The 25,845-nt window shown below is 36.7% G+C and overlaps 2 protein-coding genes across 5 annotated transcripts in view; one reads left to right on the forward strand and one right to left on the reverse strand.

Moving 5' to 3' along the window:
* Positions 1-3,471, reverse strand: part of LOC137240393 (uncharacterized) — a 92,069-nt gene extending 88,598 nt beyond the window's left edge. For both annotated transcript variants that reach the window (XR_010949713.1, XM_067766605.1), the window contains exon 1: positions 3,205-3,471. The gene's annotated coding sequence lies outside the window, so the exon portion shown is untranslated. The remainder of the gene's footprint in view (positions 1-3,204) is intronic.
* Positions 193-25,301, forward strand: LOC137240392 (cytochrome c-2-like). Of its 3 annotated transcripts, XM_067766603.1 has the most exons (4): positions 376-693; positions 3,374-3,532; positions 24,834-25,197; positions 25,290-25,301. In XM_067766603.1, exon 3 carries the CDS (start codon positions 24,872-24,874, stop codon positions 25,193-25,195), a length of 324 nt encoding a protein of 107 aa, XP_067622704.1. In that variant the 5' UTR covers positions 376-693; positions 3,374-3,532; positions 24,834-24,871; the 3' UTR covers positions 25,196-25,197; positions 25,290-25,301. The 3 variants fall into 3 exon arrangements, with proteins under 3 accessions (XP_067622705.1, XP_067622704.1, XP_067622703.1); XM_067766604.1 differs by lacking the exons at positions 376-693; positions 25,290-25,301 and adding an exon at positions 193-342 and having other exon boundaries at positions 24,834-25,262; XM_067766602.1 differs by lacking the exon at positions 25,290-25,301 and having other exon boundaries at positions 24,834-25,262.
* The last annotated feature ends 544 nt before the right edge of the window (positions 25,302-25,845 follow it).

Here is a 25,845-nt window from a genome sequence, read left to right on the forward strand (position 1 = left end):
TACGTGACGATTTTTAGTGATATGGTCCCATGAAAAGAATTTGCCACGGGCCCCTCATGGTAAAGTTACGCCACTGTATTGTCATATAACTACAATATGTATGTATGTATTTATCTTACAAACAAGACTTTTATGTCAATGAAAAGCGGACATTTGTACGCCACTAGTGATGTACATAAAACTCCCGGGCAAAGTAACATCAAAAACTTAGAAAAAAGTTTGTTCAGTTAGAAATAAGTTTTTCTAATCCGGATCGCCTCTCGGAAGTGATTTTAAAAACACCGAGTGAGTTTCTGACATGAAAAGCTTCTCAGTGAAAATATATCTGACTTGCAGATGGAGGTAAATTGCACCACAGTACATAGTATTAATAAACCGAAAACTTAAATGTTTGCAGGTGTTTCCTTTGCTATTATATTTATACGAGATACATAGTGTTCATTAAAAAACCGCAAAAAACTTTGTATTCAGAAATCTGCGACTATAAATAATAAATTCGGCTCTTATATTCTACTTTGACCTTTTTTATTCGACAAACACATACTTGTATTGTTCGAACGAAAACAGCCAATTGGCGATTGTATTTCTATTTCTACGCGTCTTTAACTAAACCTAAATGAATCTTTAAAATTCATGTCGCGTTCTCATTACAATTTTCTGTGCCTGCTCTTCGAATACATGTGAATAAAATAGGTAAGCAATCCGTTATATGAAAAAATTATGCAAAAATTTCAAGTTTCGATGAAATATTTTATAAGGTTTCTCTGACATTTCTTAAAATAATTAACAATTTGTACACTAAGGCGTCCGTTAAAAAAGGTTGCTTTGCCGAGAAAAGTATAATAAATTATGATCTAAAAATAAGCTGTGCAAAATTTCAGCCGAATTGGATAACCCTTAGAACTGCCACGTTGCTCTTGAAAATGTTTGAAACCATATGCAAAAGTTTATATAAAATAATTGAAAAACGTTATTTGTTAATCATTAATTACGTGAAAAAACTCGAAACATTAGATTATGAAGGTAAAAATCAATAACAATGTATTGGGTCTGAGATTTCGGGAAGTTATCGAACTTGAAAAACAAGAAAATGCCATTTTCGTACTATCCATAAAATCCCCAATATTGGTACATAACTGTGAAAACGATTTTCACCCCATTAAAGATCTTCTTTCGCCCTAACATCAAAATTGCTTAGAAAATATTCGTGCGTTTATGCGGATAATAGAGCAGAGTTTAGATTCGTTGCAAAATATCTCAATAAGTAGCAAGTATTTTGCCTAAATTTTGATTTGATATTAAAGCTTACTCAATTCCAGATCATATCTGTTCAATTACTCAACAAATCGGTTAAAAGATGGTAAAGTTATAGCTAGTTAAATACATAAATGGTGAGGGTTCATTAAGCATATTGATACTGTACAAAACATCAATCGAAACTTGATACATAAAATCCACACGAGTATTCCTATAATTTTCCGATAAAATTTGCTGTAGTGTCGATATACCAAATGAAGCTATATAACTTTACTAAATTGGCTATAACTTGCTATTTCTAGCTCGATTTGAAAATGGTTCACCTCAATGTAATGTGAAAATTATTGAGCTTGCTAGCTCACCAAAATCAACACCAAATATTGCTTTCTATTCATATATTTTGCAACTTATCAATATGCTATTCTGAATTATGCTATAGAAGCAGCTCATAAACTGTTGGTTTCTTTTGAAAACCCTTATTGGTAGGATGTTACGGCGAAAGATCTTTAATATTGTTTTCGCTTTTCCATATAAAACAAACTGGAGATTTTTTGAGTAGTACGAAAATGACGTTTAACTGTTCTTCCAACTCGACTAGACTAGACTTGAGTAATGTATCGCTGAAAGTATATTTATTTCAATGTTGTGCAGTGTTGTTGCTTAAATGGAATATTTGTTTGTTTAAGCATTCAGAACTCCACACCGGGCTGGTGGGTACTCCATGCAATTGCATCATTTTGGTCAGCTATATATTTCACTTCTAAGCTGTCTGAATAGCCGAGGTCGCCTAGTGTGGACCTTTGGCCTAAGGCCCAATTTCTGAGAACAAGTTCAACTCAGTTTGTCAGTTAAACTACGCTTAAACTTATCCTGCAGTTTTTAAGTCTACTTCGACTGAAATTTAAGCTGAGCTAGTTAACCTATAAGCTATTTGCGTTTCTTCACAATGGCATCGAATATACCCAACAAGCATTAGGGCTTGAGTACCATTAGGGATCATGTTGATAGATAGCATACTTTTAAAATTTCAAGTTGTTTCGAAACAGTGGCTCAACTTGAGAATCATAGCCTTCTCAGAAAAAAAATTATATAAGCATAAATGTTACTTGAACTCAAGTGTGGTTCTCTAATTGGATTCAAATAGAAGACTCCAATACTACAGTATTTTCACGAAAATGAAAAATACGAACAATTTATTTTTAATTTATGGGCTCCATTTTTGCTACCAACTGGTGGTACCGCCTTGGAGAAGACTTTTTCAACCCGCCTCAACTCGATATCCAAAGTAGGATATCAAAAAAAATAAATAAAAGGCGCGATAACCTCCGATATGTATTACCCCGACTCCGAACGGCATATGCAAAGCAGATGAGTTTTCACTGAGAAGCTATTCATGGCAGAAATATGAACACTAGGAGTGTATGCCAAATCACTGCCAAAGGGCGACCCCACTTAGAAACACTTTTTTTTTTCTAATTGAAAAACTTGTTTCTAAATTTTTGATGTTGCTTTGTCGGGGGCTCGAATCCAGGAATTTCGGCGTGGTAGGCGGAACACGTTACTATACATTTCTGAAAATATCTCAAAGGTGGATAATAATTTGAGAATGACGTCAGAGATCAAATCGAGAACTATAAACTTTGCAAGATTTCTCAAAGGTTGGATAGCTATTGAGGAATGACTTTGGATATCAAATTCACAACTAGATAATTCCCAATCGCGAAGTTCCGATACATTGAACATCCCTATTGTATAACATTCACACACATTCAAAGTACGAGGTTACAAATTTTTCACTATGCGTTTGAAATGTTTTCTTATTGTTCAAATTCGATTTCAATGCCATTTTGAAATTGTAATTTTTTCCAAACGGAAAATACAAAATCAACTGTCTGTAACGTGATTATTTAAAAGTAAATTCGTGACTTAAAATTGCTACCAACTTACTCGCAGTGATAACGATGTAGTGCGTTTCCCAGTGGAGACAACTGCTTAATTGGGTGTAAATATTTGGACGTTTTTTAATTAATATACATATGTATTTTTACTATACTTTTATTATTCAATTGTTTTTACACAAATTTGTCACTATTCGATCTAATTTTTTTTCTTCAAGCTGCAACGTTTAACATCAGCAAAAGCATATAATCGCTAATTGGAAATCTAGCGCGAACAATCAATTCAAACTGCGTCAGCTGACTGAATGAGCTGACGACGGTCGGTAAGAGTTCCACAAATTTCCAACCATACTCGGAGATACTCAAAATAGAGAAACGTGAGTATTGCTACATATACATACATATACAACTGGAAAGCCACCAAACATTGACAAAACAAACGAAACAAAGATTCAATTGTGACAAAAGCAAATAAATATACAAACATTTTTTTTCTAGTTATGAATTGGAAAACTTAAGTCTGAGGCAGTTGCAACAGCTAAACTTTAACAACAGCAATAACGTAATAAGTATGTACGCATGTATTACGATTGATTGTTTGCCCTCATTCTCCTCCAAGGTAGACAACGTGCTCTCGTCAGATACATGCACCCATGGTTGCCACTTTAGGTCCATTTGGACCAAAAATGGTCCCTTCCAACCCCATTTGGTCCACTGGGGCCCTATTCGCTAACTGTGAGTTTTAAAGTGTGCATAAGAAATTGTATAAACTTTGAGATTCTGATTCTGTAAAGCAAAGTTCTCCCGATCACAAATATATATTTTAAAGTGCGCAAACTTATAATTTAAAAGTTATTTGTTGTTAAAGTTTGCAAATTTCTATACAACTTTTATATGTGTATACGTATATATATTTTATGACGTTACAAATCTGTGCTGCCACATCTAAAAAACGGAACAAGTGCAGAATGTAAAAATAACTTATAAAAATACCTTTCATCTGATGTATATACATATATCTTGTAACTTTTCTAGTCTTTATTTACCGAAAATTTGTTTATTGTTATGTTAGCCGATCCAACACCGGCTACGCCATGCACAGTAATTCTGCGTAGACACCTTTCTGCATAGGCGGCATTCGGCCGCGCTTATAAAAAATAACCCTGGGCTACGCCATGCCAAGTCCGAATGTGTGGTATAACCGTGGCAAACAGAAGGCAGAAGGTTGTACTACGCAGAAGGACATCACCGTGGCGGTAGCCACGGTTATACCACACATCCGGACTTGGCATGGCGTAGCCCAGGGTTATTTTTTACAAGCGCGGCCGAAGGCCGCCTACGCGAAAAGGTGTTCCAACTTCTCAAAATGAGTAGTAAAAATATATATTTTCCTTTTTCTTTATTAACTGAAAGGTGGTAAGGTAATATTTATATTTGTTTTTTTTTTTGTTAATGTGGCAGCACAGCTTTGTAATGTCATCAATAAAATATATATATATATAAATGTGCATGTTGCTACAAAAGCGCGATTGATTTAATAAAAACATTTATAATAAGTAAAAACAATGCAAAAATGAAATATGAAATATAAAAAAATGCAATTTAAGTTTATCGTTGCCAATTTATATAGATATGTATGTGGATTAAGGTTTTGAAAGATATGTAAATTGTAATTTAAAGTGCTATAGAAATTTGCTAAATTTGCAAGCTTTAACAACAAAGAACTTAAATTAAAATATATATATATATATTTGTGATCGGAACAACTCCCTCTTTCATTTGATACCAAGTATTACCCCGAACTCGGGGGGTGCTATTCTAAAATTTTCCCCAAAAAAACTCACTGATAAAAACTTCGTGAGTTTTCTTGGTAGCCAGTGTACACTATTGTGACATTCAAAACTCATACGCACTGTTGCAGAATGACTTTTTTGTTTTCATGGCGTTTGATGAATATTTTTTCACTGACATACATAAGACTTTTCAGCGCTCATTCAGCAAAACAATGTGCACAATAATTTACAGAATCACATGAAAATTTAAAGTGTAAATTGTGTGTGTAAATGAGTTTTCAATGAGTGTACATTTTTCAGTTTTTCACAGTTAGAGAATTGACCCCCTGGTCCATTATCTTCAATTTTGGTCCTTTTTAGGCAGTTGCCACGATTTTGGTACTTTTCTTTCTTTTTCACTCAGGTAAAAATTCACAATATTGCCCAAAAAATGTGCAGCACATTCGTTAACCCACGTATAATTTTGTATTTACTTGAATGGATTTCTCACCACAAAAAATTGCTCAGTCAATAAAAATGTACGAAAACAGTGACATTTCACCAAGGAAATAATTTAGGCGAGGCATTCATTAAAAAGAAAAGTGTTGGCAAACACACTGTCGTTAATTGTTGATGACACAGCCGACTTATGAAAAAAACGCTTGTTTAATATTTATAATAATAATGACTAAATATTTCCATCGGTTATTAAACACTTCGTGAAAGATTTTTGTCACTAGTAGAGCTAAAAGTATGTATTTCAAATGCACTTGCGCCTCTAAGAAATTTGACAAGGCTTGCAACTGATGAAGCGTGGAGTTTAATGAATTGAAAACTAAGTAATAGAATTAAACTAATTTCTTTTGTATTAAGTGTACTTGCCACTTACTTACTTCAAGCCTAGCGAGGAATATTGAGAGTTTGTGAAGGCACGTCGATATTTAAATCTTTTTCACCCAGCACAAGAAATATTTTAACTGGAAGGCAGAAATACTTCTTGAAGGCATTAACTTTATAAATGCACAACGAATGCGATTAAAAAAATTTATTTTTTTATTCAGCTTTTGAAGCAAATGCAAAAGAGATTTGATTTTGGAAGAAATATTGTGTGTAAAATTATCCCCGTAGGTGCTAGCATTAACCCTGATGCCACACTTACTGAATTTAGGCTATGATGTAAAGTTTAAACGTTAAGAGAAAAAGTAAGCATCTATAGAAATAGAACTAACAAAATTGCTTAGTTTCATTTATGCTCTACTGAGTTTTACACATAGTTCGACCAGAACGCAAATTTTTGAACCCTTCCTTACTAAAACTTAACTGCGCTATACATTTTATTTCATTGCAACCAACAATATAATGCTGGAACTAAAAGCTTTGTGAGCAAATCTAGGTTCACAACGTTAGGTTGGTGAACGACATACACCTATTCTAGAAATGTGAAAATATAATACCATGAACTACATTTTATTTTTGTTTGTTCCTTGAATTTAAGCAAAGTATTTATTATGTCCAGTAAAATTTTATATAGGAAACCATGGAAACATCCTAAAGTTTTGTATTTTACAACGAATACGACCTCCTTATATACCAATAAAATAAAACAAAAATTTGGTCCTTTTTTTTGAGATTTGGTCCTTTTTTTCCGTGAATTTTGGTCCCAAACCGTGCATGCATCTGTACATATGTATCTGTTTCTCCTTTTGTTTTGTTACCCTCCTTATATTGAGTTTTTAGCTTTTTAAAGCTCTCTGTAATTTTGGAGCTCTTTGCTGTCTGGATTCTTTGTTGACATTCGTGTTACGTTTAGTGTTACCATTTTAGCTTTTTCACCCTAGATTTAGATATTTTTTCTCCACTTAGCTTGAAAAATTTCTATTTTTCATTTTTCAGAAATCTTTTAGCTTTGTTGTCAAAATTTCAGAAAGCAGAAACAGTTTTGTATCAAACCTACATACGTAGTAAGCAGAAGTTTTTCTATTAAATTAATAGAGCAACCATTGTGAATTCATACAAGTGAAAAATCTTTCTATTCCTCCATTGCCATACCTACCTGTCAAATAATAATTGACAACAGCCTCGATCACCTGTTCAATCGCTGTGCGATTACGTAAATCATTTGCTCAATATTATTTTTTAAACCGTTTTGTAGACGACTGGTATATTGCGTTATTTACATGTTTTAAGATGTTTGCTTAGCTGGCTGCTCAAAATAAATTTATTAACTAGATTTTGGAAATGAATATTAATATGTAGTCTAATTTTTGTATTCACATTTAAGAGAAAAGCTGATTTGAAACACAAATGGGCAATTCATGGCACTTCAATTTAATAACCGCGAGCGAAAAACAAACCTTTATTCCGTTCTCTGGCCATTCGCGACAGCCGTTCTCCTTGTCAGCAATTATTTGACAGGTAGGTATGGCAATGGAGGAATAGAAAGATTTTTCACTTGTATGAATTCACAATGACTTTTATATTAGCTTCGCTTGTAAATTTTTATGTATGTAACAAGAAACAAAAAAAATTGTTGCGTATACGCACCGGTACCCCTCAGGTGGTGCAGATCTGTTAGCATGTAATTGGTAGTTTTTTAATAAAAACAAATGCTTATTATTTCTATTTAATAAAATAATGAAAACAAATTTAAGTTAAACGGTTTTATTGAAAACAATACTTACATGAAGTAATAATAATACTAACAAGTAAGGAAGGCTAAGTTCGGGTGTAACCGAACATTACATACTCAGTTGAGAGCTATGGAGACAAAATAAGGGAAAATCACCTCGTAGTAAAATGAACCTAGCGTCCCCCTGGAACAGGGACGCACCTTAACGTTAAGCTAATCGTTTATCAAAAAATTTCCACAGTTTCCGTTGAAACACTTCGAAATATTATCGATAAAGAAATTATCAAGATAAATTGTATCTCGTTTTTAACCGAAACGAAAAGCTTTCGTTAACGTTAAAAACATTAACAAAAACGTGATACTTTATGTTTGAATTGTGCTGGCAATGCTATAGTCATGTTGAAACCGTAACGTGGTAACAGCGAGCGGCATTACACACACAAACTCCATGTAATTTGTTTGTGTAATTCGTTGGTGGTAATGTCAAAAATACTCTGAGAAATGTTCGTACTGTCAAAATTCATGAGAAAAGTTGCAATCAGCTTGGCTAATGCTTTCACCTTTAATGACTCCGCAATCAATCAGCTTTACCAGCATAGTTTGAAATTAATAATCAACATAAACGATTTGACTTCGTTTTGATATGGCAGAAAACGAAACGAAATCATTTCTTTAATTTGACGTTCTTAACGTTAATAAACGAAACGAAATGACTTTGTTTCGTTTATTAAAGTTAATTATCGTAACGAAATGATATCGGTTCGTTGGTTAAGCATGCCTGCCCTGGAATATGTTTGTATGACATGTGTATCAAATGGAATGTATTAAAGAGAATTTTAAGTGGGAGCGGGCCATAGTTCAATAGATGGACGCCATTTAGGGATATCGCCATAACGGTGGACCAGGGCTGACTCTAGAGATTGTTTGTACGACATGGGTATCAAATGAAAGTGTTAATGAGTATTTTAAAAGGTAGTGGGCCTAAGTTCTATAGGAGGACGCCTTTCGAGATATCGCCATAAAGTTGGACCAGGGGTGACTAGAATTTATTTGTACGATATGGGTATCAAACGAAAGGCGTTAATGAGTATTTTAAAAGGGAGTGGGCCTTAGTTCTATGGGTGGACGCCTTTTCAAGATATCGCCATAAAGGTGGACCAGGGATGACTCCAGAATTTGTTTGTACGATATGGGTATCAAATGAAAGGTGTTAATGAGTATTTTAAAAGGGAGTGGGTCTTAGTTCTATATGTGGACGCCTTTTTAATATATCGCCATAAAGGTGGACCAGGGGTGACTCTAGAATTTGTTTGTACGATATGGGTATCAAATGAAAGGTGTTAATGAGTATTTCAAAAGGGCGTGGGCCTTAGTTCTATAGGTGGACGCCTTTTCAAGATATCGCCATAAAGGTGGACCAGGATTGACTCTAGAATTTGTTTGTACTATATGGGTATCAAATTAAAAGTGTTAATGAGTATTTTAAAAGGGAGTGGGCCTTAATTCTATATGTGGACGCCTTTTCGGAATATCGTTATAAAGGTGAACCAGGGTTGACTCTAGAATGCTTTTGTACAATGTGGGTATCAAACGAAAGGTGTTAATAAGTATTTTAAAAGGGAATGGGCCTTAGTTCTATGGGTGGACGCCTTTTCGGGATATCGCCGTAAACGTGGACCAGGGGTGACTCTAGAATGCGTTTGTACAATATGGGTATCAAATGAAAGGTGCTAATGAGTATTTTAAAAGAGCGTGGGCCTTAGTTCTATAGGTGGACGCCTTTTCGAGATATTGCCATAAAGGTGGACCAGGGGTGACTCTAGAATGCTTTTGTACAATATGGGTATCAAACGAAAGGCGTTAATAAGTATTTTAAAAGGAAATGGGCCTTTGTTCTATTCGTGGACGCCTTTTCGGGATATCAACATAAACGTGGACCAGGGGTGACTCTAGAATGCGTTTGTACAATATGGATATCAAATGAAAAGTGTTAATGAGTATTTTAAAAGGGAGTGGGCCTTATACTAATTTCACACAGACGGCTTATTGAATAATAAAGGCAATTTTCTACATTAAGACGCTTATTGAGCTCAATCTTCCCTACAAAATTCGAATCTATTATTATTTCATTAGTAGCTAATCGAATGCCTAATGAAGTCAAAAGCACAATGCAACTCTTTTGGCAGCGTTCCGCTTCCGTTTCCGTTTCTTAGTTTTCAAAGCAAATGTCATTGTCTGCATGGCGGAACGATACAAGGTGGCCGCATCGAACAGCTGATTATAACCTTTTTTATTTGATTTGATACATCAACTACCGGCGCAGTACGATTTTGACATTTGTCCATCGAATTTACAAGTACATGGAATTTTTTTTGTTTGTAGATATGTCACCATGCTCCCACCTTGTATCGTTCCGCCATGATTGTCTGTCTCATCCTTCATACTAATCGAGCAGTTACTTCTGTGTGAAAGCAAAAAATGTACGATTTCATTAGCAGGTGAAATGAGATCATTAAGTTTCTGTGTGAAAACAGTATTAGTTCTATAGGTGGACGCCTTTTCGAGATATCGCCATAAAGTTGGACCAGGGGTGACTATAGGTTTTGTTTGTACGATATGGGTATCAAATGAAAGGTGTTAATGAGTATTTTAAAAGGGAGTGGGCCTTAAATCTATAAGTGGACGCCTTTTCGAGATATCGCGATAAACGTGGACTAGGGGTGACTCTAGAATGCGTTTGTACAATATGGATATCAAACGAAAGGTGTTGATTGGTATTTTAAAACGGAGTGGGCCTTAGTTCTATGGGTGGACGCCTTTTCGAGATATCGCCATAAAGGGGGACCAAGGCTGACTCTAGAATTTGTTTGTACGATATGGGTATCAAATGAAAGGTGTTAATAAGTATTTTAAAAGGGAGTGTGCCTTAGTTCTATAGGTGGACGCCTTTTCGAGATATCGCCATAAAGGTGGACCAGGGGTGACTCTATAATGTGTTTGTACGATATGGGTATCAAATTAAAGGTATTAATGAGGGTTTTAAAAGGGCGTGGTGGTAGTTGTATATGTGAAGGCGTTTTCGAGATATTGACCAAAATGTGGACCAGGGTGACCCAGAACATCATCTGTCGGGTACCGCTAATTTATTTATATATGAATACCACGAACAGTATTCCTTCCAAGATTCCAAGGGCTTTTGATTTCGCCCTGCAAAACTTTCATTTTCTTCTACTTAATATGGTAGGTGTCACACCCATTTTACAAAGTTTTTTCTAAAGATATATTTTGCGTCAATAGACCAATCCAAATACCATGTTTAATCCCCTTTTTCGTATTTGGTATATTATTATGGCATTTTTTCATTTTTAGTAATTTTCGATATCGAAAAAGTGGGCGTGGTCATATTTGGATTTCGGCCATTTTTTACACCAATATAAAGTGAGTTCAGATAAGTACGTGAACTGAGTTTAGTAAAGATATATCGATTTTTGCTCACGTCATCGTGGTAACGGCCGAGCGGAAGGACAGACGGTCGAATGGGTATAAAAACTGGGCGTGGCTTCAACCGATTTCGCCCTTTTTCACAGAAAACAGTTATCGTCCTAGAATCTAAGCCTCTACCAAATTTCACAAGGATTGGTAATGTTTTGTTCGACATGTAGCATTAAAAGTATCCTAGACAAATTAAACAAAAAAGGGCGGAGCCACGCCCATTTTGAAAATTTCTTTTATTTTTGTATTTTGTTGCACCATATCATTACTGGAGTTGAATGCTGACATAATTTACTTATATACAGTAAAGATATTAAATTTTTTTGTTAAAATTTGACTTTTAAAAAAATTTTTTTTTGAAAGTGTGCGTGTTCTTCATCCGATTTTTCTAATTTTTATATAGCACATGTATAGTAATAGTAGTAACGTCCCTGCCAAATTTCATCATGATATTTTCAACGAATGCAAAATTACAGCCTGCAAAACTTTTAAATTACCTTCTTTTAAAAGTGGGCGGTGCCACGCCCAATGTCCAAAGTTTTACTAATTTTCTATTCTGCGTCATAATTTCAACTCACCTACCAAGTTTCATCGCTTTATCCGTCTTTGGTAATGAATTATCGCACTTTTTCGTTTTTTCGAAATTTTCGATATCGAAAAAGTGGACGTAGTTATGGTCCAATATCGTTTATTTTAAATAGCGATCTGAGATGATTGCTCAGGAACCTACATACCAAATTTCATCCAGATACCTCAAAATTTACTCAAGTTATCGTGTTAACGGACGGACATGGCTCAATCAAATTTTTGTTTTCGATCCTGATGATTTTGATATATGGAAGTCTATATATATCTCGATTCCTTTATACCTATACAACGAAACGTTATCCAATCAAAGTTAATATACTCTCTGAGCTCTGCTCAACTGAGTATAAAAACAAGAAAATAATTAGGTAGGTCCTAGGTACTAGAGATATACGCCGCGGATAAGCTCCGCCGCCGCCGATTATTGTCGTTTTTCGCACGCCGCCGCCGAATGTCAAAAATATCGGCGCGGTGGCGGCGGCGGCGTCCGGCGCGTTACTATATTTTCTACTCGTTTAAGACTGTTTAGGCCGTTTACTGTTCATGTCAAAAATTGGTCGGATATCGTGGAAAGTGGTATCAACGGATGCGCATCACCGCCAGTTATAAGAAACTAATTGCGAAATTTAACTCTTTCTAACTGTTCAAAAGTTATTTAAAAAAAACAGGCGCTTTCGATGTCAGCTTAAGGCGGACTTTGCATCACCTAATTCACCAATTTATTAAAACAAAACACTAAAAGAAAAGTTATATAATAAATTTATATCTCACTTTGCATATTTTTTTCAAAAAATTAATAATGAGCAATGAATTCAAGGCGAACATGTTTTCAAATTGTCCTCAAATTCTTAAAAAAAAAACAAATTACCCAAAAAAGGTGCCGATTTTTTAAAAATTTTATTTTGCGATTGGCTGTAAGAATAAGCGCATTCAGTGATACAAAATCCTTTAGTACGTTCTAGGGGCATAAACACTTCTTTGAATGGATTCTTACCTCATACTTAAGTTGAGGAACATATATTCTCGTATGAGAAGGGTTTGAAAAATCACTTGGACTTACATTCAAACATCTGTTGTTTATTTGGGAAGCTATACAAAGCGTCTGAAATGTTAATTTTGATTTTCGCAGTTCATCCTTCAACACCCAAGTCTCCCGGTTTGACATTTCCTAAAGTTGGCAGCCCTAACCAAAACTAGTCCCTTGGAGTGAATCACACACCTACACGTTACGACTCCTTTTACAAATGTGAATATGTAGGCACATATATTTATCAGGTGAGGCTTTGTTCCTTCGCAAGAACACTCAAAGTGGTGAAGCAAAAGCTTTCCCAAGACAATCGAACTAATGACCGTGTGTGCTACTACCCTAACGTAGTGGACAGTCGAACTCTGAAAACTGAAGTCACGCGGTAATCCATAATGAGCTCTTATATCATAAGGCCGGAAAACAGCAGTTAACATATTTCAACTTAAAATCGCTCGACTTTTGCTCTAAAATATTCGTTTTGATTTAACGAAGACTATTGAAATCAATGTTGTGAACACAACCGTCTGCAAATTTTGGCCCACATTTTAAAAATTTTATCCAGGGTCCTTGTAAAATTTTAATTATGTAGATGCGCCGAGGATTATACGACTTTCACCCATGAGTTACGCAATGATATCCACTTAGTTATTATTTAGAGGGCGGCATCCTTGGCCGAATAGTCATTCCCTAACATTTCAAGGTGTTTCTCTGGTGTAGCTCGGTAGCATAGCGCAGCAAAACCATCCGCTAGAAAGTTTTTGGAGCTACACCTAAAGCTTCTAGGAAAGTGGCGTCGACGAAGGAATCAAGGTTTTTAAAGTAAGAACACTGGCGTACGCCGGCGCGCCACCCACGCCGCCGCCGTCGCCGATAAAGTGATCGGCGTAAACCTCTACTAGGTACTAGTCATCACACTCCTCATCAATATTGGGCGTTGATCAGACAATTAAATAAAAGCGTTGGGCACTTGAAATTTCCAAAAGTGTGAGGCGTAGCATAACCTTATTGAGGTTCAGTTGGTCTTATATAAGACTATCAATAGAAATTTGATGCGTCCAACGCTTTTATTTGAGCCCTTTATTTTGAAAGTGGTATAAATCATTTCCAACTCATGGTCTTAAACGCATTGTTATTTCTCAACGAACTCATATATAGATGGTTCTACAATTATATACTAATAATAAGAATTGCATCTTTTGGCTATTGGACTCTAACAAACAGGAGGCGAGGAAAGATACCAACAAATTACCCTGAACTTAAACGACATGAAATGACTTATACCACTTTCAAAGTAAAGGGGTCATTTAATTGTCTGATCAACGCCCTATATTGATGAGTGTGATGACTACTACCTAGGACCTACCTAATTATTTTCTATCTGTAATATTATTATTACTTCATGTAAGTATTGTTTTCAATAAAACCGTTTAACTTAAACATTTTTTTTTTAATTATTTTATTTTCAAGTTTTTAGTCTTTATTTAATTGCCTATTATTTCTCATTCTATTTAGTTCATTTAGTGACTCATTAGCCGTGTTTTTTTTTTACACGTAAACGTCTATACGCTTAAACTTTATATGGACTGCTAGCGTCAAACTTTAAATACACCTCTGAAATTGCTGCGCATAAAATGTGTACTACTAAATTTCAATACGTATTATACTCAGATGTAACTGAAATATGTATTTTTGTTTCACCCTCTACACTAATTCTATGTATTCTATGTGTGTCCACAATTCATCGCAACTGATTTAGCTATATGTTATACTCTATGGCCATCAGAGGGTTGTGTCTCCGCTTTTCGGTACACCCTGTGCCTGTAGTTAGTGATTTAACCACTACCGCTAGATGGGTCTCCTAAGCATTATCTAAGCGAGGATAGGCGTTTTTCTTTTACGCGCAAACGTAAACGTATACACGTGTATAAAAAAACACGGCTATTATTACAAGGACTCTGCTGACAATTTGTTACAATCTAAGTCCTGAATACATAATCCTTCCAAAGACTTTACTCGACTCTGCGCCACCTATGCTTGTCCCTCCTCCAACTCCAAAATATTTTGATGTCACTTCTACAGGACTGTGTAATATTTGTTCCAAATATGAGCCAAATCGGAAATCATAGGTTGCTTTCTATTCATATATGTATTATGTGTTCCAAGTATGGACCAAATGGGACCACAAACACGATTTTTTTGAATATCTCGATCTCTGCGCCACCTAGCGTCGATTCTTTGCCATAGGCCGCTTTCTTTTCTTGTATGTATTATGTGTTCCAAATATGAGCCAAATCGGGCCACAAATACGATTTTTGTGAATATCTCGATCCTTGCGCCACCTAGCGGCGATTGTTTCTTATTATTGCAATGTCATCGGGTTCTGAACTATAGTCCTAGTTTCAAACTTGTAGCTTATCGGGAAGTTACTTAAATTTCAATTACAAAATTCGTGCCAGTCAACTCAACCTAAATAAAACCGTTTAAAAAGCACTGAGTGCTGTAAAACCAAATAATGAAACAAATACGATAGACAAAAAATTGCATATACGAACAATGTAAAAATGAAGCAGCTTAGTATAATTCATTCAAAAGTATTCAATTAAATTTTTATGTAGGATACGGAATAAAGAAGGGGAAAAAGTACTGCCACGGCTTTACTACAACAAACGATGTCATTGAACTATGTATTCAAATATTGATTCTAACTCATCATATAATGAAGAACACTGTAATATTGAAATATTTGAAGGACACTTAAAAAGTTATCCTAGTAGGGTAGTAGCCAAATGCTTTATTTAAAAAAAAAAGTTGATTGCATTTGTAAATTTCTTTATTTGTGACCCGGCCTATGAAAAGGTGGCTTATGACTCAAAAAAGAAACAGCTGTTAAAGATAAACAATGCATTTCTTCAGTTTCTTAGTAGTTTTTCTTTTGCATTGGCTTTTTTGACCCATAAGCTACTTTTTCATAGGCCGGGTCACGTTTATGTTTTATTAAATTGGAATAAAAAATAATAGGGAGTTTCCATGAAAAAGTGAACCTTGGTGCGGAGATAATTGTTCTTATAAAACTGGAGGCAATATGACCTACCACTTATGTTGTAAAAACCTTCAATCAACCTAAAAATATTAAAGTTAGTTTTTAAATGTATTTCTTACACCTTTTTTCAATAAGGTTGAAACAGCTTGCTTTGAAAAAGTTGTCAAGCAGTTTGCGATTTACCATTCGAGTGATTAATAAGATAAATAACTACAGTATTTAATAAAGCTGATTTAGACACATATAAGCCATATATTCATTCTAATTAAAAGATGTATCGAAAAGTTTTAGCTCTGTCCCACCCGTAACAAAAAAGTCGCAAATTGTTCTTCTTCATTTTGCAAGTCGTGCTCTTATTTCATATTTTTTTAAGTTGTTAGAAACTCGTTTCAAATATATCCAACGATCCAGTTTGGACCTCCTAGAAGTTGTTAAGGAATTATTCAAAAATGCCCTAGAGAAGTACGCAGAAACAGTTAATAGAAATGGGTAGGCATTGCTAATATGCCTTATAAACCTTATGTAACTAATTACGTCCAGTAGACATTTTAATCAAAATACGACATCTATGAAAGGGGTCTTTTCATGGTCCTGAATCTGAGTCAGTCTTAAAATTTTCCCTTACTTAAATTTGTTAAGTCCATGAAATGATTCCATTACGTAAACCATTTTTGAACCTTTGGAATACTTTATTTACTATTAATAAGTTCATCGAAGGCTTTTAATTCGAATATGTCCCACCGGTGACACTTGCATTTTACATCATAACAAATTTAAGAAAAATTACTTACTTTTACGCTATTCGATTCCCCAAACGTTCGTACATCTAAACAAACTTTTTCTATATATTCGTAGGTTTTTTTAATACATAACTTCACAAGTGGATAGTTTTTTTTCTTGCCCCACCCACAGCAAAAGTTATAAAACTTATTTTAATTTGCATGTATACTAAGATATTGTGTTTTTTTTTTATAACAATACTGCTTTAATGTTAAGTGTCTCAACGTATACATTAGAACCTGAAATCTATGGAGGGTTTTATCAGAATGCTTCAGCAAAAATGAAATATTGCGTACAATTGTTCCACCCGTGACGATGGAACACCCCAATAATAAATTTTTTACTGAATATATGAAACTTGTATGCTGTTATGTTCTTTGTGAAAAAAAATTGTACATTAATCGCTTTAAAAGTTGCTTTAAACTTTTACCACCTTATTCATAAAAAATAAAAAAGGATTATAAAGCGTTTTAAAATGACATTTCCATACACATTTTTAATTATAAGAGCTGGATAAACTTTTTTCATTTTTTATGAATAAAAGAGCTAGCATGTTTTAGCACTAAAAATGTATATTTGGCTTTTTTCTTGCCATCTAGTCTTCTTTTTTCTGAAAAAGTTCCTCCAACACAGACAGAAGACATCTAGTGGCAGTTCTAAACGCGGTATTTTTTACAGGTCTGCAGTGTTAAGCTCGGCGACTATTTCGGAGACGAGTAGAACACAAGCTGCTCACCTATTGCTTTCTAAGTAGCTATCAGCGTTTCTCTGTTGTTGTTGTTGTTGTATTAACGATAAAGACACTACCGAAGGCTTTGTGGAGTGTCATCGATGTTAATGGTCCTTTGCCGGATACAGATCCTGTACGTTCCGGTAAGAAAGCACCATTAAGGTACAAGCCCGACCATCTCGGGAACGATTAATATTGTAACGAATTGTGGAAAATTCCGCTTATTTGAAACTTCGGCTAACGTTCGAATCGCTGAACCGTCAAATAAATAACTCTAATATTCTGTATTGCAATATGGTCTTTATTTAGTATACTTGGGAGTAGTAAGTTAAACTTCAATATCACGTACTTCATAACAGCGTGTTTAAATCAAACTGATTGGTCATTCCTCAGCTTACACTGCTTTTATACTCTCTGTAGCCTTGTCTGCGTATTTCTCCAAAGGTCTTGACGTTTCACATTCTAGAATCTTCTGCTTGGTTACCAGATATATGCGAGTGTAAGTGTGAGTATGTACTTCTCGTCGCCTTCCATGTATGTGTGTAAATGTTGATTAAATTGATGTGTTCATGTACACAAGAGTGGCAGCTTGCTTTATTGTTGTTGTGCCTTTAATTACTAACAACATAGTGATGCTAAAGTTCGCCACACTGCCCTCCATGTAATTCGGATCATCCCGATCAGACAATTTTTCCGATCTACACGCTGCCAGCTTTTCCAAATGAACCACTTTCATATTGTTTCGTGCTTTGCCATTAGTTAGTATGCGGTAAACTACATCGTTGATCCGTTTCACAACTTTGTCTTGGCCTTCCCAATTACACTGCAATTTCGGGGGCAAGCCTTTTTCCGTTGTAGGTTGTATAGCAGCACCAAATCTCCTTCCCGAAAACCTTCTGAATTAATTGCTTTATCATATCTGGCTTTCATCTTGTTGCTAATAATCTTGGTTCGTTGTCTTGCAAGATTGTGTATTTCCCTCATCTCTTCCTCCAAGACACTTCTTGGCATTTCCTTCCGCATCGGCATTTATCCCAAACTTCAAATCAGCTGGCAGTCGAATTTCATTGCCAAAAATTACCTTTGCGGGAGTTTGGCCCGTTGTCTCATGCACTGCCGATCGGTAAACCATCAAGAAAAATGATATGTGTGTATCCCACTCCTTATGGTACTTGTCTACTACTTTCCTTAAGTGCTCCTCGAAGGTTCTATTGAATCTTCCACCATACCATCGGACTGAGGATGCAATGCAGTTGTCCGTGTTTTTCGAATGCCCAATGTCTTACACATTTCTTGGAACACAGCTAATTCAAAATTCCTGCCTTGGTCAGAATGTAACTCCACTGGTACACCATACCTTGCAACCCAATTGTATATGAACACTTCTGCTACTGTTTGCGCTTCTTGATTTGGGATTGGATATACCTCTGGTCATTTGTTGAAATAATCCATAACCACCAGTACATATTTGTTTCCGCGGTTGCTAGTAGGAAATGGACTTGCGACATCCATAGCGATCCTTTCAAATGGCGCACCTGAGTTATATTGCTTCATCTGGCCATGACTTCGGGTTTTGAGCCCTTTCGCTCTGCTGCAAACCTCGCAGTTGGCAATCCACTCATTGACCGACTGACGACAACCAACCCAATATAATATCTGCTTAATTTTCTCGATCGTCTTCGTGATTCCCAGATGACATCCACTTGGACCATTATGTAGCTCGTTGAGAAAGTCAGGAATCGTTTTCCTTGGAAAAACTATCAGTTTCCTCTAACATTGACCATCCTCACTCTCCCATACTCCATGCAAGCAACCGGATATCAATTCTAAACTGTTCCACTGTGCCCAATATGACTTCGCAATAGGAATTTCTGCTGACATATCCTCTCTATTTGGTCTTTCGTTTCGTTCGAGCCTTGCATAACATGTGACAGATCTGTATCTTCTAGCTGACACGTCCTTAATTGTTCCTTGTTCCATTCGTCTTTACACGTTATAGTCATTAGCCGTACATTTATAATGTCTTCCTTAGCCTCAGCTTTTGAACAGTGTTTGCATTCCAAACTTCATGGTTTTCGTGACATTGCATCAGTATTTCCATGGGTACTACCTTTTCGATGCTCAATTCAAAAGCAGGGGCGGATACAGGTCTCCAGATGAGGGGGGGGCGATCATGGCCGAAAGCTCAAAATCAATTTTTGCCATGGAAATCAGTAATATAAATTAATGATTAACTTCAGAACATAATTTTGACATAATTACAAATAAACGTATCGAATTTATCTTTAAGCACTCAAATTAGCTCAACTAATTGAAAGAATTCGAACAAAAAACAATCAAGAAATGATTTTATACAGCTCAAAGGTAGAAGCTAGTTCTTTCTGATAAGAGAGTTTCACTTGTGGCTTTAACTAAGTGGGTTATTTTGAATCTATATCTATTGCAGCAATCAAAAAAGGAAAAAAAGAGATGAATAATTTGACTTCAGACCCCATTCTTGGAAACGAATGAACTTTTGTTTACAACGAATGAACTTTTGTTTACAATTGAATGAACAGACAGCTGATTTCGAGCCCCATTCCTGGAAACGAAATGAGAGAGAATATAAGTTTCGTATCAGGTCATCAGTGGCTCTGATATTGCATAAATGAAACGACATATTAGGTGTGTTCCGGAACTTTTATAAAAAAAAATGAAGTTGGTGTGTGATATGAAGAATTTTTTTATGTTTTGCAAGGTCACCATGTTTCAACTATTTTATTCACAAACCATGGCATATCTGCGGCAATAAGCGGAAAAAGCAAAACTCACTTATTTATTATTTACCCTTTTTCGCTAGACAAGCAGACAAAAGAAGATAAGAAATATTTCATTCAATCTCAATTTTACGGAAATCTAAAAAATTCATTTCAATTTCTGGCAAATTAAGCACGCCCAATATTTATTCAGGTAGGTCTGGGGGGGGGGGGGGGCGATCGCCCCATCGCCCCCCCCCTGTATCCGCCATTGTTCAAAAGTCATAGCTTTGTAGTCGCTCGATCCACCGTGGCAATTGACCTTCTGGATTACGGAACTGCAGGAGCCATTTCAATGCTGCGTGATATGTCCTGACGCGGAATCGCTGCCCGTAGATGTATTTGTGAAAATGTTTAATGCACTCTACCAATGTCAACAGCTCTCTCCGTGTAACGCAATAGTTCCTCTCTGGTTTTCCAATTGATCGGCTGTAATATGCAACTACCTTCTCCTCCTTCGCTCGCATCTGTATCTAGAATAAACGTTGCTCCTGGAATCGGTTATGCCAACATTGGGGCAGTGCACAAACGCTCTTTCAATGTTTGGAAAGCCACGTCCTGATCCTTCTTCCATTCAAAAGCATTAATTTTTCTTGTAAGCTCGTGGAGGCTATGGGCTACGCTGTCAAATTTTGGTAAAAAATCGGCGGTAATATATGAACAGCCCAAGGAAACTTCTTAGCTCATGAATATTCTGTGGTCTTGGCCAATCCTTTACTGCTTCTATCGTTTCATTCGGGGAAAACTTCCTCCAAGTTTTTCAGATGTTCTTCGAAGTTCTTTCCCAATACGTCGATGTCTTCTAGGTACACTAAGCATGCTTTCGAATGTAGTCCTTTCAGTACCTGATCCATGAGTCTTTCAAAAGTAGCTGGTGCATTACATAGTCCAAAGGGCATTACTGTAAACTGCCAAAGACCATCTCCGACACTGAAGGCTGTTTTCTCCTTGTCTTCCTCCTTCACCTCCACTTGCCAGTGTGGAAAACCATTTTGTACCGTGTCGTCAATTCTTGGCAATGGGTAGCTATCTTTTTACTGACGTCGATGAACTTGCGGTAGTCCATGCCAAACCTCGTTTTTTCATCCTTCTTTACATGTACTACCGGTGAGCTCCACGGACTAGCTGACGGTTCGATGGCGCTTATTTCTTGTATGATTTGACTCACAACTTCCCGCTTCGCCAGCGGAACACTACGAGGAGCTTGGCGAATCGGCCTCGCTTCACCAGTGTCTATTTGATGTTTCACAACATTGGTGCGAAACCATCCTGGTCAAATATGTTTGCGTACGTGTTCCTGGAGCTGTTCACAGTTAATAACTACTTCAGCTCTTGCCATCTTCCCAATATAGCACCTTTGGTCAGTTTGAGTGATGACTTGAACTCATTGAGTACTCTTACCGGAACACGTCCATCCTGTTTTGTCATAGCCAGGGTTTTTCCTACAAGTACGTTCGGTGTTGATTTGTTTGCTGCTTCAACAAGCCACAATTTGTGTGTCCCAAAATCTCCACCAACCTTTGCCCAGATGACTGCCTCCGATTTTGGTGGTATTTGTTGATTCTCCACCACCAGCACTCGTTTATTGCTGTAGCCTCTCTCGTAACAGAAATTAAGTGGCACATCCATGTTCTTATATCGCATCGTCTTGCTTTGCATGTCGATCTTGATGCCTTGGTCGATTAAGAAGTCCACTCCAATTATGATTTCATCAACAATCTCTGCCACTATAAAATTGTGTAGTACCATGACGTTCCCAATTGCTACTTCACATGCTACTTCTCCAAATACCTGGGTGTCCTCTCCAGTGGCTGTAGGCAATCTTGCTCCATGCAATGGCCTTATCTTCTTGTTGACTAAATCCGATCGAATGATGGAATGAGATGCACCCGTATATACAGTCAGTAAACGTTCCTTTCCATCCACATGTCCTCCGACAGTAAGATTATTTGACCTTCTTCCAATTTGCGGGATAGAGATTATGGGGCATTCAATTGACGGAGCCAGCTGTTGCCCCTTGCGGCTGACTCGCTTTAGTTCAACGATTGAGTGGACTTGGAGATTTGCTCATCCCCTTCAGCTCTGCATTTACGGCCACCCACGTTGTTGGAACTATTAGAACAGGTGCTGCAATGACGTGCAATATGGCCTGGGATGCCGCACCTAAAACATTTCATAACTCCGACACTTTTCTGTTGTAATCCCTTCAGTGCTTCCAAAATTGTGTCTACCCAATCTGGCCTTTCCACTTCCACATGATGGGCTTTGTACGCTGATTTAATCAATAATGAGGTAGTTTCCTGAGTCGGTGCATGGGATACTGTTTCAGCAAATGGTGGCTTTGGGTTGCGTATATAGCTCGCTTCGTTTCTACGCCCCGTATGCCATTTATAAAGCTCTGGATTTTTACCCTCTCGGTGTAGATGAGCAAATCTTTCAACATCCGAGGCAAACTCCTGCCAAGTCTCGTTAGCTTTTTTATAGAGGTTTTGCAATTCTATTCGGTAGATCTGTTTCCTGTTTTCGCTTCCGTGCCTTCGTTCTACAGCAGCCATCAATGCTTCATAACTGTTACGTTCGTACTCTGGGATGATCTGTAAGATCTCAGCAGCGGGTCCTTTTAAAGCAACGAACAATGCCGCAACTTTATCTTCGGCAGTTGTTCGCTGCTGATGTCTTCTCAAATTGGAGCTTAAATACCTGGAAAGGAACAGAACCATCAAACGTTGGAGATTTTACCTTCAGAGTAGACGTTGAAGTGATTGGACGGTACAGTTGTAACTCCTGAATCCGATCTTTCAAAGCATCCATCTCTGCCTCCATTTTATCTTGTCGTTCGCTAAAAGCCTCCAGCTTATCGATGAGACTTTTGTTTTCCTGTGGCTCCAGCTTCGTTGAGATACGCTCTTCTTGCGCTTCGAGTTGTAATGTTATGCGTGCCTCTTATTCTTTTATTTGTTCTGCAATTTGTTACGCCATGTGTGTTTTCTGTTCATCCAATTGGGATGCCATTTGTGATGTCATGTATGTTTTCCTTTCCTCCAGTTGAGATGACAAATACGTTTTCTGTACTTCGAGCTGTGCCGACATATCGGTTGCTATTTGTGACGACATTTGCTCAAGCACTGCTAGTATCGCGTTAGTGTCTACACTTGCCAATGGATTTGGAGTCTCTATCTTCTCCTCAGGATGAAAAGTGTGTTCATCAACGTCGATTCCTTCCGATTCCATAAACTCTCCTAGTCGTGCCTGAAGTTCAGATTTATTGCCGGTTGTATTTAATCACGGCTCTCCAACTCCTTCAGTTGCTGGATCTTCACTTCACTCAACTTTGCCATGTCCTTGTTGTGCTCTGCAACTCTGGAATTTATTCAACAATCCCACTTCTGACACCAATTGTAACGAATTTTGGGAAATTCCGCTTATTAGAAACCTTCTGCTAACGTTCGAATAGCTGAACGGTTGAATAAATAACTCCAATATTCTGTATTGCAATATGGTCTTTATTTAGTCTACTTGGGGTAGTACAATTATACTTAATATCACGTACTTCACAACAGCGTGTTTAAATAAAACTGATTAGTGATTCCTCAGCTTGCACTGCTTTCATACTCTCTGTTGCCTTGTCCGCATATTTCTCCAAAGGTCTAGACGTTTCACCTTCTAGAATCTTCGGCTTGGTTACCAGCTATATACGTGTGTATGTGTGAGTAAGAAATTCGGCTGATGATTGCATGTGTGTGTGTGAGAGATATCTCTTCACTTCGAGCTTCTGGTTATGTTTGTGCATGTACTTCTCGTCGCCTTCCATGTATGTGTGTAAATGATGATTAAATTGATGTGTTCATGTATACAAGTGTGTCAGCTTGCTTTATTGTTGTTGCACCTTTATTTACTAACATGGTGATGCTAAAATTTGCCACAATATAACCACATTAAACCTAGGCTACCTCGCCCTCCCCACCCCCAATGATTTTCGAAAGCCATGCTGATGATTAACAAAGGGCTAATTAAACTTCCTTAACCCTAACGCCATAGTCGTAACCATACCCCATATCCATAACCAATTCCAATGTGATCGATTAATGGTGCCTTAACCTAGAGTCGTGAAAATTTCATAAAAATGAAGAAAACGCAAAAAATTACAAACATATTCCACAAAAAATAAGTCTCTTAGTCATAACGTATCCAAAACAATGAACAAAATCTACAATAAGTTATTAAATTCACCAACTCATATTTTTAGGTTATGGATATGGCGAGAAACCAAAAACCAATTGGTTGGCTATGGTATGGTTATGGCGTTAGCGTTGTGGTATGGCATCATTAATCGATTACATTGATTTCCATAAGGTAGGTTCGATCAGCTGTTTTATCTGGTTATGGTTATAAGTCACCATTAATTGGCCCTTAAAGTTGACTACACTTTAACTTTGCCCTTCGGCCGCTAAAGTTGAAATGACGGAAAAATTGTTTGGACTTTTTGGTCAGTAGCGTTTCAAATTTAGACCGAATTATATTTAAAAACGCAGAAGTAAATTCACATTTTTTCATAACTTGAAAAAATTGTAAGCCGATGAAGGGTTTAAAATGTTGGCTCAAATTTTTAACAGTGTGTCAAACAATTGAAGCCAAATTAAATGCACGACAGAAGCTCACAGTTGAGTAAATAATTCCTGTAACACCTGAACTAAGACAACCCTCACTTATTATTTTAAAAATTTGTAAGCAAATAGTAGCAGAAGCGTTATATCCCGAAAGAGAACGAAGTTCTGGATCGAACCTTATGATGATAAAAGCTTAATAATATACTTATTTTTCCTTACAGAATCTCAAAACCTTGAATAACGGACACAAGATACAACTATGGGAGTTCCAGCAGGTAGTGTAGATAATGGAAAAAAAATTTTTATGCAGAGATGTGCTCAATGTCATCCAATTGAGAAGGGGGCACGACATAAAGTTGGCCCAAATCTTTATGGTTTAATTGGAAGAAAAATAGGATCTCTAAGTGATTACAAATATACAGATGCAAATAAGAAAAAAAACATAGTTTGGTCAGATGATACACTCTTTGAATATTTAGAGAATCCAAAAAAATATATACCGGGCACAAAAATGGTGTTTGCCGGACTAAAAAAAGCCGAAGAACGAGCAGATGTTATTGCGTTCTTAAAAACCGCCAAGTAAAAGTATGTAATTAGTTAAAAAAAAATATTAAAAGCTGAATAAATTTAAATAATTTTTGAACAAAAAATACATTATTTTTAATTTTTTTGCACAGAATGAAGACGAAGGCGCAATGACGGAGATGTTGGAGGGGACAACAGCTCAATTATGCTGAAAGATTTACATACAACCCTTCAACACAACGCTCCGAGTGTATTTCTGCAGTAAAATGCTTCTAAACAAAAATGCTTCTGCATTGCAGATACCGTTTATGACGACATCAAGCCTATAGGTTCTGGCCTGCGAATTTGCAGGAAAACATTAAAACAATGGTTCCACGCAAATTGGAAAACAAGCTCGGCCTAAATCTCCTCTCATTTACGGTGTATAATTTCAGCACTAAAAGCCTAGCATCGAAGACCACATATGGAAAAGCCGCTGGTGGATGAAAGGGGGGCAAAGGACAGCTCGTCATGGGCACTATTGTAAATGTGCACAACAATGTTTAGAGGACAATACTAACAATAGAAGTGAGTTCCTATTTTGTTATATACTCCCGAGTCGTAAATGCCTTGCGTACTTTGCTCGAGAAAACGACCCTTAGAATGGGGTATCCAAAGACGCGTAGTTATATCCACATTACGAGCCGTTTTCACCATCTCCAGTTAAGT

Source organism: Eurosta solidaginis, chromosome 2 (assembly GCF_040869045.1).
Source record: "Eurosta solidaginis isolate ZX-2024a chromosome 2, ASM4086904v1, whole genome shotgun sequence".
Lineage (NCBI taxonomy): Eukaryota > Metazoa > Arthropoda > Insecta > Diptera > Tephritidae > Eurosta > Eurosta solidaginis.